Below are 11,624 nucleotides of genomic sequence, written 5' to 3'. Positions count from 1 at the left end.
GGGATCCAGATTTAGATTTGATTTCTTGGCAAAAATAAGACCTAGTTAGCCCTAGCTGGTTTGGCTCAGTGGATAGAGCATCGGCCTGTGGACTGAAGAGTTCCGGGTTCAATTCCAGCCAAGGGCACATGCCTGGGTTGTGGGCTCGATCCCCAGTGAGGGGCGTGCAGGAGTCAGCCAGTCAATATTCTCTCTATCTCTCTCTCCCTCTCCCTTCCTCTCTAAAATCAATAAAACTACATATGTATATTTTTAAAAGAGCCACAATTATTAAAACTCTTAAACAAAAGTCTTCAGACAAAAAAAAAAAAAAAAAAGGCCGGCAGGGGCAGTGAGAGAGACCTGACCCTGGGGGTCTGTCTGGGTGTGAGGGCAGGCACAGGGGTGTGAGCAGATTTCTGTTTTGAAAAGATCACTCTGGATGTTGACGCTAGGTTGGAGAGGGAAGGGAGACTCAGAGGGCCGAGTGCTGTAGGGTTCCATAAAGGCTTTCTGGAAGGCGCAGAACTATTAGGACGGTAAGCAGATCTAGGGTTGGGGAGGAGAGAGAGGGGTTGGCAGTGGGGGTAGGTCCTGGAGCCGTTCTGGGACTTGGTGGTGGCCATACACCTGAGTGTTTGTCAGGACCAGTCAGCCAGGCCTTGCAGAGGATGGGGATGCTGTCTGACGCATCTCCACAGCCCAGGCCCATCAGTTACCTCCACAGATGGAGGCCTATTAGGAAATCCCATCTGGAGGACAGACCCTTGTCCACTCATTCATTCCACAAGCAGTTACCGGGCCCCTCTGTGGGTCAGGCTCCATGCTGGACACTGGGGGCTCTCAGATGACCAAGACCACGGCCCTCCCCTCAGAAACATCCCGGCTGGCCAGTAAGCGGCATCTCTCCACCTGACACATTCACCAAGGCCTGCTGCACACCTCTCCTGCTCCCCTTCCCGGCCCCAGCGAGCCAGGTCTGGCCAGACCGAACTCACAAGTATATCCAAAAATAACCTTTATTGTAAGGCGTATAAAACAGAGCAGATCAACTGGCCTCAGTCTGTACAAAGTGTGGGGCATCAGACCACCTGGGCTTCCCCCATTTCTCCCATAATGCCTTGCCCCAGAGTAGTGCCCAGAAAGGAGCTCCCTGAAGGGGAGAGGGCCACCCCAAGTGCCTTCCCTTGAGAAGAGGGATTAAGGGTGAACTGGGTGGGGGGGGGGGTGGGCACTTACTGTCTCAGTGAAGCAAAGGAGCAGAGGAGAAAACGGGAGTGGGGGGAGCCTTCCAGTTCTTCTCGATCCTGTCCCCACCCTCTGACCCTCCGAGTCCGCCCTATGAGCCCAGGGCTGGGACACAGGCCCTATGAGCCCAGGGCTGGGACACAGGCCCGATGAGCCCAGGGCTGGGACAGGCCGCTGCCACCGGGTCAGAGGGCCACGCGGGTGCAGCAGTGGCGCAGCAGGCAGGGCAGGATGCCGCGGTTCAGCTGGTGGAACTCCACGAGCTGCAGCAGGTCGGTGAAGCGCGTCTGGCCCTCGTCCATGCTGAAGTAGAGGCGGCCCTCCTCCTCGCTCTGGGGCAGAGCCAGGGGGTGGGCGGTCAGGGAGGGGCGTGAGCCTGAGGGGCTCCCTCCTGGGCCAGGCCTGAGGTGCCCACTGCTTGTGCAGGGAGAACGGGGACCGGGAGGGGAGGGTGGAGGCCACAGGCTGCTGGGAGCCCCGAGTCCACTGCGGGCATCCAGGGCGGCGGTCGCCAACCTTTCGGACCTCACGGACCACCAGGGGTCCAGGTACCACCGGTTGGCGACCGATGATCTAGGGCAGTGGTCGGCAAACTCATTAGTCAGCAGAGCCAAATATCAACAGGACAACGATTGAAATTGCTTTGGAGAGCCAAATTTTTTAAACTTAAACTTCTTCTAACGCCACTTCTTCAAAACAGACTCGCCCAGGCCGTGGTATTTTGTGGAAGAGCCACACTCAAGGGGCCAAAGAGCCGCATGTGGCTCGCGAGCCGCAGTTTGCCGACCACGGATCTAGGGGCTGACTCACCGGCAGGATGAGGTAATGCTTGACTTTCTGCAGATGGCACAACGACAGGACAAAGCCCTGTGGGTTCCGCTGGCTGTCCCGGACCAGGAACAGTCTGCCAGGAGACGGGGCCACATCAGCCCAGGACACCGGGCGGCTGCCTTCCCTCGGGGTCTCCCTTACCCCTGGGCCTGCTGCCCCGCCCAGCCCTGCCCCTTACCCGTCCACCAGGCCTTGCTGGGAGATGAGCCGCTGGCTCTCCTCGCGGGAAATCCGTCCGTGGAACCAGGGTTGGGTTCGGTGGATGGCTGGGGTGAGAGGCAGACAGGTGGGCAGTCACTCTGAGGAGGGGGTCCTCCTACGAACCACGCCCCCCGCCAAGAGGGCACAGAGACGCCCCCAGCCCCAGGGAGGCTGCGCCCTCACCCACCTGCACTGAGGCTGGTGCTGGAGCATGGGGTGGGCAGGCTGAAACGGTGGTTCGTCTTCTTCTGCAGAGCAGAGGGGACACAAGGGTCGGGGGTGGCAGGGCCTGGCTGGGGTATCGCCCCGCCCCAAAGAACACAGAGCCCCTTTCTGCACCTGGGGGGCTCCCCTCACCGCTCTCCCCCTCCCCCTCCATGGAAACCCATGTGGAGAGACGCTCCCAGGACCAACATGCAGGTGAGTGCTGGCGCCTCACCCGCCAGGCGTGGGCCTCCTCCAGGGCGACACTCAGCGCCTCCCGGGGGTTCTCGATGATGCGCCCCGTGTGGCCAGAGAAGTCCATGGCCACCAGGGTGTTATCCGAGACACTCCTCTGCACGTGGGACAGAACGGGGAGGGGACGGGTCAGAACAGGACCCCAGTGTACCCGGAACGGGGTCTGGTACCCGCCCCAACCCATGCCCCTGTGTACACTCACCAGGGGTGGGGACCCCACACAGGACGGGCGCAGGTGGCGAGATTGAGCCTGCTGATAATTCTTATACAGCTGCACCCCATACTGGGGTGTGGAGAGAGAGAAAGAGGGCCCGAGGTCAAGCAGGTGCAGGGGTGTGGGCCGTGACACCCCCAGACCGGCCTCCCCAAGAGCAGGGCCGTGTCTCTGCCCCGGGATCAGGAGCGTGCTGAAGCCAGAGCTGTGACTCCAGCCTCGGACGCAGGACCCCGAGAGAGCAGAATGATGCCCCTCGTTCTGGAGACCTCCTGAGGGCGGGGCTCCCACTCTCCCGGGTGCTGGGATCCCGAGGGCCGGGCCTCACCTTGAAGAGGCGGAAGGCGGAGAGCCAGCAGGTGCGGCTCTGCTCGTCCTCACTGCAGAAGATGCACAGCCCCTTGTGGCCATTGCGAAGCTTGTTCGGCTGCGGGGAAGGAAACTGGCTGATTCCTTATCGGCCTTTAGGACCTGGCCTCCGTCTCCTGTCTCCTGTCTCCGTGGGGCACGGGCAGGGGCAGGGCGCAGGGAGAGGAGTCTGGGTGTCCCAGGCAGAGCTCAGAAGCCCCAGGTAGGATCCAGGGGGGCTGAGCAGTCCCCACGCCCTCCCAGGCCAGGCCCGGGCCCTCACCTTGATACAGAAGCCGAAGTCCGTGGGCATCCCATACAGCTTGCGGCCCTGAGTCACCACGTACGCGTTGGACTCGCTCACATCCGCTAAGTACTGCAGGTGCCTCGGGTCCTGCTCGGCACAGGTGAGAGGGACTTGGTGCGGGCAGACTCCAGCCCCCAATCCCTGCCCAACCCAGCCAGCTGAGGAGCTATCAGGCCGAGAGGGGCGGAGAAGGGCCCCAGGTGAGAGCAAATGGAAACAGAGGCAGGACTCGAACTCAGTCCACCTGCCTTTCCCACTGCTGCCTCCTGGGGCAGGTAAGCTGGGCCGGAGAGAGGAGCAGCTGAGGGTCTCAGGGCCCAAGGGGAGAGAGGTCCAGGGGTTCCAACAGGGAGGAGGCAACACCTAGCAGGACCCGGATGGGGTTTCAGAGGGGCTGGGACCGTCACCCGAAAGACCTCACCTTGGAGGTGCCCTTGGTGGAGTAATAGAGGCCAGACCGGCGCAGGAAGCAGAAGAAGCGCTTCCAGAGCTTCCGTCCTGACCCCCGCAGCTGCAGGAAGCCCTGGATCTCCGGGAAGCTGCCCGCATTCAGGAAGTTCTGCGGCCGGAGGAGAGCAAGAGGGTGAGAGGCCGCCCCAGCCGGTGTGGCTCAGTGGATAGAGCGTCGGCCTGCAGGCTGAAGGGTCCCGGGTTCTATTACGGTCAAGGGCACGTGTCCGGGGTACGGGCTCGATCCCCAGTGGGGGGCGTGCAGGAGGCAGCTGATCCATGGTTCTCTCTCATCGTTGATGTTTCTATCGCTCTCTCCCTCTCCCATCTCTGAAATCAATAAAAATTTTTTTTTCGCCCTAACCGGTTTGGCTCAGTGGATAGAGCGTCGGCCTGCGGACTGAAAGGTCCCAGGTTCGATTCCGGTCAAGGGCATGTACCTTGGTTGTGGGTACATCCTCAGTAGTGGGTGTGCAAGAGGCAGCTGATTGATGTTTCTCTTTCATCGATGTTTCTAACTCTCTAACCCTCTCCCTTTCTCTCTGTAAAAAATCAATAAAATATATTTTTAAAATAATAAATAAAAATCATTTTTAAAAAAAGAGGGTGAGAGGCCTAGTGGAGGCCACACACACACACACACACACACACACACACAGAAAACACGCAGCACGCAGGCACTGCACCTTCCCAGGACCTGCCCTTATGAAAGGAGTTGCTCCACATGCATTTATTGTCCCCATTTAACAGATGAAGAAACTAAGGCTCACGCAGGGAAAAGACACGTCCACAGTCACTTAGACCTTCGCCAGGTTCTCTCCGCCCCACGGAGGGAGGCACAAGGCTTAGGGGCCGAGAAGCAAGGGGGACATACCCGGGGAATCGGGACGACGCGAGTTTCCTCACCTGGATGAGGTCTTCATGTGATAAGCCCGTCGGTGCATCCAGACAGCTGGAGACCATCTTCTCCGGGAACAGGGAGTGCTGGGGCAGAGGGGAGCCCAGAGTTAAAGTCTGAGGGTCCAGGTTAGGATCAGGGTGTCCCATTGCCCAGAGTCCCCCCCCCCCCGCCCGCGCACACACACACACACACTCACTGGGGAGCTCTTGAACAGTTCATACTTGGCGAAGTTCTTCCGGAAGACAAAGCGGCTGTCTCCGCCGATGGGCCACGCAGCTTGTACTTCCACTACCGACTCATGGTCCTCCAAGACCCGCTCTGGGGTCAAGGGCAAAAAGCAGGGGTCAGTGGAGATCAGCCAGACCTCAGGGATGAGCCATCTGCTTCGCCCAAGGTGTGAAGCATTGCCTCCTGGCCCAGGCAGCCCCTTGCGCCCCAACTCACCCAGCGCTAGATGGGGGTGGCACTCCACCAGCCCCCAGTTCTCATCACTGAGGGCGTGAGCTCGCTGCACCAGCATGTCACACACGTAGCGCGCGGTGGCACCCGCCGCCACCTCCACGGACCGGCAGGCCCCGTCTTCGCTATACACTTTCACTACCTGCACCCCAGGAATTGCAGATGACTTGAGGCAAAGCAAAGGGTGGTTCTCCCCCTCCCGCCACCTGCTATACCCTCAGGGACCCCTGAGCAAATCCCCCGCCTCCAAGAAGTGGTGCTGTACCCATCCCGGTCCCCTAGCCCGCCCAGAGCCCTGCCTGCTCTTTCCCAGGACAACTCACATGGGGGCAGCTGGTGTCTCGAGGGAGCAGCCCCCGGGCACTGGCGAGTCCCCCAATGATGGGGGTTTGTGAGGGAGGACTGCACAGCTCAGGGAAAGGGTTGGGGATGGAGGGTAGAGAGGTTGTCCGCAGCTCCTCCTCCCGAAGTCTCCTGTGTGGGTTGGGGAAGAGTTGACTTCAAGCTTCTATTGTATTTCCCCGTGCTGACCGCGCCCCTCCCCCAGCCCCCCTCAGCCCCATCACCCCATTGTACCTGCTGGTCGGGATGGACAACGGCTGGGACCTCTTCACCTCCCCAGGAAGAGGGGCATCGGGCGGCGGGGGAGTCCCGGGGGGGGTCCCAGGGGCTGGGTACAGGTCTTCTGGGGAGCTGCTGTGAGGAGGTGGGGACAGGCCCAGCTCCATGGCATCTGAGGGAGAAGAGGGGTCTGAATGCAGCCGCCCTTGTGCCTTGTCCTGGGGAGAGGGGCCAAGGGGACCCAGATCTCCTGACCCCCCACAGCTGTCAGGTGCCCCTCGGAGTTTACCCAGCACCTCATTGCCCCCCTCCCCTACCTGGAGTTTTCCTAGAGCCTTTGGGGAAAGAGTGAGCCCATTTTGCAAAAGGGGGCACTAAGTCCTGAGAAGGAAACATGTTGTTGTTAATCCTCACCCAAGGATATATTTTTAAAATGTCTTTCAAAATATATTTCTTATTGATGTTATAGAGAGGAAGGGAGAGGGATAGAGAGCCAGAAACATCGATGATGAGAGAGATGGAGCTTGCAACCCAGCATGTGCCCAGACTGGGAATCGAACCATGACCTCCTGGTTCATAGGTCGACGCTCAACCACTGAGCCACGCCAGCAGGGCTAAAATATGTGTTGTTGTTTTTATTTACTTTAGAGCGAGAGGAAGGGAGAAACACTGATGAGAGAGAAACATCCATCGGCTGCCTCCTGCACGCCCCCTACTGGGGATCAGGCCCGCAATCCCGGCTTGTGCCCCCACTGGGACTCAAAAGGTCAACCTCTTGGTTCCTGGGTCTAGGCTCCACCACTGAGCCACACTGGCTGGGCCTGAGGATATTTTTTTCATTAATTTTTAGAGAGAGTGGAAGGAAGGAAGGGAGGGAGGGAGGAGGGAAGAGAGAGAGAGAAACATCAATGCGAGAAAGACACATAGATTGGTTGCTCCTGCACACACCCGACTGGAGTTGGGATCGAACCTGCAACCCAGGTTCGTGCCCTTGACCTGGAATCCTTGGCCCTTCGGTGCCTGGGCTGACGCTCTAACCACTGGGCACACCAGCCAGGGCTTCAAGAAGGAAACATTCTTGCTCCCACCACAGGTGAGCCAGGGAGTAGAAGCCAGAGTTGGGACTCCTAGTCCGGTGTCCTTCCTTTAGCCCCAGGTTGCCCAGGGGAAGAGCTAAGAGGGTCGCCCCACCACAAGCCAAGGCGCAGCAACGACTCCACGAGGCACAGACTGTCTTGGGCTCCAGCTCTCGGGGTCAGGCCCAAAGGTCACCTCCCTGTCTCCGGCGTGTGGGGCCCTCAGCCCTCGGCTCTGCGCGGGATTTTTGTTGAGTTGCCAGGCCTGGCTGCCAGAGCCTGTTGTGGCAACGCATGCCCGCGTGCTGAGTGACGCACAGAGGGGAGGAGGAGGTGGGAAGGACAGGAACCAGGAAGGCAGGCGGCAGGCTCAGTTGTGGTGGGAGAAGGACACCTTTGCCCCAGTAGCTTCCTAACCTGTGTGCCCTCCCCAGGCCCTTCCTCCTGCCCAACTTTCTTGAAGTTCTTTTTTTTTTTTTTAAATATATATTTTATTGCTTTTTTACAGAGAGGAAGGGAGAGGGATAGAGAGTTAGAAACATCTGATGAGAGAGAAACATCGATCAGCTGCCTCCTGCACACCTCCTACTGGGGATGTGCCCGCAACCAAGGTACATGCCCTTGACCCGAATCGAACCTGGGACCCTTCAGTCCGCAGGCTGACGCTCTATCCACTGAGCCAAACCGGTCAGGGCTCTCGAAGTTCTAATGCTAGAGCGACCTCCTCGGAGAAGCCTTCCTGAAATCTCCACATGAAGTCCAAAGGGCTCCCAGGGCACTGTGCTGGCCTCGTGCCAATCACCGTGCTCCTGTCTTAGCCACCCCGTGGTCTCCTCGGCAGGCCAGGGTCTTCCCACATCTCAGCACCCACAGGGCATGGGAACCCAGGACAAGTAAGAGTAGGAGAAACGAGGCCAAGAGGCCCACTGTGGGGTAGAGGTAGTGCAGGCCCCTCCTCCACAGGAACCAAGACCCCCTTGGCTGGATGAGACCTGGGAGACCTCGCTGATTCCAGCCACGGCCCCCGGCCCGCTCTCTGGATATTAGACCAGTGTTGTTAGGCTGCCTTGGGCACCTGGGATTGACCCCCACCCCCACCCCCCAAGGATGTGGCAGGCCCCTGGCCCTTAAGTGAGAGAATGAGGGGATTTGGGGGGCAGGTGAGTCAAGGTGGGGCGGGGCAGCACTGCCTGGGGCTCTCCATTCAACCTTGACTCATCTGCACAACTTCCTGGCTTAGGAGAAACACAAACAACCCTGCCTCTACCCACCACCCACCCTCTACTCCCGCCCCCAACCTGCCAGCTTGGAGGAATGGGAGGCACAGGGTAGGGAACAAGATGGGGGAGGGAGAGGATGCAGGGCCTGAGGCTCCTTTGACATCATCTCCTCCTTCCCTACCCTTGGCCTCCCTCCACTTCTCCAGTCCAGGTGGGACTTGCACTGGTAGGGAGTCCAGTAACTATCAGCCAGCCCAGGAGCCCCCTCACCCAGGAAAGAGAGAAGAAAAGCCTGGCCTGGATTCAGAGGCCCATCTGGAGTGGAGCCAACCTCCCAGTGGTGCTCCTCATTCACCCAAAGAAACCTCAAAATGCTCCCTCCCTTGTCTGGGACCTCCCAGGCTTTCAATCTGCTGCTGCAGCCCACCTCTAGCACCCAGGACTCAGCAGGTGGGGGAGACTCATCCACACCTCCCCGTGGGATGAGGGTCCTCCAAACACATTGTCCTAGTGTCCTGGCCAGAGGTGTACCCCAGGAGCAGGAGTGAAAAGTCAAGACACCGAAGAGGGCAGACAGGCAGATAAGGAAAGGCCCAGGAGAGAGACAGGGAGGGGGCTTAGGGTCTTGCTGGAAGGGGAAGCCACACCCACCACCCACCATCCACAAACACCAGTATATCAACACCAAAACACAATCCCACCACCAGCACCACCCCCAGCTAATATGTCAAACAGGCCTGCTAGCTTCATTCCAGGGAGGACGAGGGAGAGGGGCCAAGGGGCTGACCCTCTTAGCTCTTCCCCCGGGCAACTTGGAGCTGTTCCCAGGAAGGCAGAGACCACTAGTGGGGTGGTCTGGGTCCTCCCCCAAAACAGATTCCGGTCAAGGGCACATGCCCGGGTTGCGGGCTTGATCCCCAGTAGGGCGCGTGCAGGAGGCAGCCAATCCATGATTCTCATCATTGATGTTTCTATCTCCCTCTCCGGCTCCCTTCCTCTCTGAAATCAATAAAAATATATTAAAAATAAAAAATAAAGTTTTCAAACTGGGGCCCTAGGAAATTCGCGTGTTTAAGAAACCGAACTCCCAAACCAATTTGACCCCTCAATGCTTCCAAGTCCCAGCGGCGGCTCCCCCAGCGCCTCCCCTGCCCGGTGGCTCCGGCCCCGCCCTCCTTCCCGCCCTCCGCGCCTCCTTGTTTACTTCCTGAATCCGGCCCCACCTGGCGGGCCCCGAGGTGCGCAGGGTGCAGGGCCCATTGTTGAGGCCAATAGAAAACAAGGCCGCCGTCCTGCTTCCCAGGTGGGGGCGGGGCTGCGGGCAGAGGCCCGGGCTGCGGGCTGGACGTGGCGGGAAGGCCCAGGTGTTGTCCGGTTCTCCAAGCCCCGCCTCCATGGGGATTGATGGTAGGGGGCAAGGCTTAATCTTGGGGGGTGCTCTTAGGGTGCAGGGCCCAGGTGAGGAGGCGGTAAACCCCTTTGTGACCCGGAGTTGGAGGGCGGGACCAGGACCCTGAGGCCCCGCCCACTCCCTCGCTTAGGAAAAAAAAAAAAAAAACACCCAATGGGAAGGGGGCAGCTCTTTTAAAGTTTAATTTGGGAAGAATGCTCCAGTGTCCGGGGAGTTAATCATTACAGGCCGCTGGCCTTCCAGAAGGGCCCCCCCTCAGGGGGTCGGGGGGAGCGCAGAGTCCAGGGTAGGCAGACGGAGAAGGGCCTTCTGGAGTGGCTGTAGGGCTGGGACGCCTTCCAACGGCCGACAGGTGCATTCTCCATCCCCAAAGTGCCAGGGCGACCCAGACCCGGACCCCGCTCTTTCTCCAGCCAGTTCAGTCCTACAAGACCATCCCCCCGCCTTCCCCCCGTCCACACCCCGCCCCCCCAGGACACACTCTCCCCCAGGCCGCGTGCGCTGCAGACCGCCGCAGACCCAGCTTCCACTTCGAGGCCCACTGCGTCCTGAGCCAGGGGGGCGCCCCCCGCCCCGGCCCCGCCGGCCCATCGAGGGCAGGACTGTGGTCCTGAGCGGAGAGATGCCATCCTCTAGAACCCCCCTCTCTTACTGCCCTCCACACGGATGGGAGGGTGCCCCCGGCCCCGCCGCGGAGACGTCGGTCTTTGATAAACTTGGGGAACCTCACACTGGGGTAAAACCAGGCTGAACGGGGAGCGACTCCCGGCGGCTGGCTCGCCTTCCGGGAACGGGGAGGGGCTAGTTTCAGCGGGAAAGCCGCGTCTCCGAAAGGGAAGAATCTGAGCCCCGACTTCCCCGCTCCCAGCGCCCGGGCCGGCCCGGGAGAGCGGGGTGGGTGCCGACGGGGCGGGAGGGCAGGAATGCAGAGGACAGGCGAGGAGAACGGGGAGAGTCTGAGGGCAGATGGCGAGGAGGGGGCGGGATGAGAACCTCGAGGAAAAGAGCAAGGGAGGCGGCCGGGGTAACTCAGCAGGAGGCCGAATCTTTCCACATGGACCCCGGACCTGCCGGGGCTCCGCACCCCCAGGACAGAAGGCCCGCGGCGGTCCTTACCTGGGCCTTGCGCGCAGGTACACCTGGCTGGGGCCGCGGGTTTGGGAGGGAGACGCCAGGCCCTTCGCCACCTGCCCCCCTCCTGCCCCCGCCCTCGGCCTGACATCACTGAGTGGGGGAAGGGGGAGCCCGTCGGCGGCTCAGCCGCTCACCTGGGCAGCCCGCCAGCCCGGGGCCCTGAGACCAGCACAGCCTGGGGCCCCGGTGCGTCTGGGGGGTGACAGCAGGTGGTCCTCTGGGATCCATCTCGGTCCCCTTACCTGGAAAAGCCTCAGCAGGAGTCGTAGGACACAGGGTCCGAAATCCGGCTCAGTCTAGGGACCCTAGATACCTGGACTGGATTTCCACTCCACTCCCTCTTCTCTACAGGTGGCAGGAGGGTGTCCCCACTTCGGAGGCAGAAGTGGGGGTGGGGGAGCGTGAGCAGCCCTGTGTGTACCCGCTTCTGGCCCAAGGAAACTAAAATTTGTTGTGCAGGTGGAGGCGGGGCCTGGAAAGGGGCCTGGGAGGAGGAAGCACCCTAGGGGCGGGGACTCCCTGAAACTCGACGCCGGCTGGGATTGTTTTTGTCCTTTTCAGCCTGGCAGCAGGTGCCAGGGGAGAGGCGGAGACAGTCGACCTGAACCGCCTCCAGAGCGAAGATCTAGAGTCCACGTCGCCTGTCAGGGAGAAGCTGGGGGCGGGGAAGTGTGTGGGGGGGGAGGCCCCGTCCACTCCTCCCCTTGTCCCTTCTCCAAGCCTGTTCATTGGCCAAGCGAGGGGGCTATCGGTCCCACCCCCTGGGGCAAAGGGCACTCTGCAAAAGAGGGAAGCCTGCCCCTTGACCTCCAGCCAGTCTAGTCA

General features: G+C 60.5%; 1 protein-coding gene across 3 annotated transcripts; it reads right to left on the bottom strand.

Moving 5' to 3' along the window:
* Positions 1-984: 984 nt before the first annotated feature.
* On the bottom strand, positions 985-11,254 carry GRB7 (growth factor receptor bound protein 7). 3 transcript variants are annotated; one of them, XM_054709860.1, is made up of 15 exons: positions 11,042-11,254; positions 5,974-6,130; positions 5,721-5,895; positions 5,383-5,539; positions 5,135-5,256; positions 4,944-5,021; positions 4,009-4,146; positions 3,564-3,674; positions 3,261-3,359; positions 2,921-3,001; positions 2,699-2,815; positions 2,447-2,507; positions 2,237-2,324; positions 2,038-2,131; positions 985-1,559 (listed from the first exon to the last, which is right to left on the bottom strand). In XM_054709860.1, exons 2-15 carry the CDS (start codon positions 6,123-6,125, stop codon positions 1,413-1,415), a joined length of 1,620 nt encoding a protein of 539 aa, XP_054565835.1. In that variant the 5' UTR covers positions 6,126-6,130; positions 11,042-11,254; the 3' UTR covers positions 985-1,412. The 3 variants fall into 3 exon arrangements, with proteins under 3 accessions (XP_054565835.1, XP_054565833.1, XP_054565834.1); XM_054709858.1 differs by lacking the exon at positions 11,042-11,254 and adding an exon at positions 10,782-11,014; XM_054709859.1 differs by lacking the exon at positions 11,042-11,254 and adding an exon at positions 10,782-11,013 and having other exon boundaries at positions 5,721-5,871.
* Between the last annotated feature and the right edge of the window lie 370 nt (positions 11,255-11,624).

Source organism: Eptesicus fuscus, chromosome 20 (assembly GCF_027574615.1).
Source record: "Eptesicus fuscus isolate TK198812 chromosome 20, DD_ASM_mEF_20220401, whole genome shotgun sequence".
NCBI lineage: Eukaryota > Metazoa > Chordata > Mammalia > Chiroptera > Vespertilionidae > Eptesicus > Eptesicus fuscus.
Note: the sequence above shows the minus strand (reverse complement) of the source record. Positions and strands in the feature narration are given on the sequence as shown.

What these genes read in the sequence shown, in the direction of transcription:
- GRB7 (XM_054709858.1), bottom strand. Translation starts at nt 10,887, where the DNA reads ATGTCAGGCCGAGGGCGGGGGCAGGAGGGGGGCAGGTGGCGAAGGGCC. An exon ending in CAGCACCAGCCTCAGTGCAG is followed by an intron (nt 2,325 to 2,446) that starts GTGGGTGAGGGC and finishes CTCTCACCCCAG; the next exon opens with CCATCCACCGAACCCAACCC. An exon ending in AGCATTACCTCATCCTGCCG is followed by an intron (nt 1,560 to 2,037) that starts GTGAGTCAGCCC and finishes GCTCTGCCCCAG; the next exon opens with AGCGAGGAGGAGGGCCGCCT.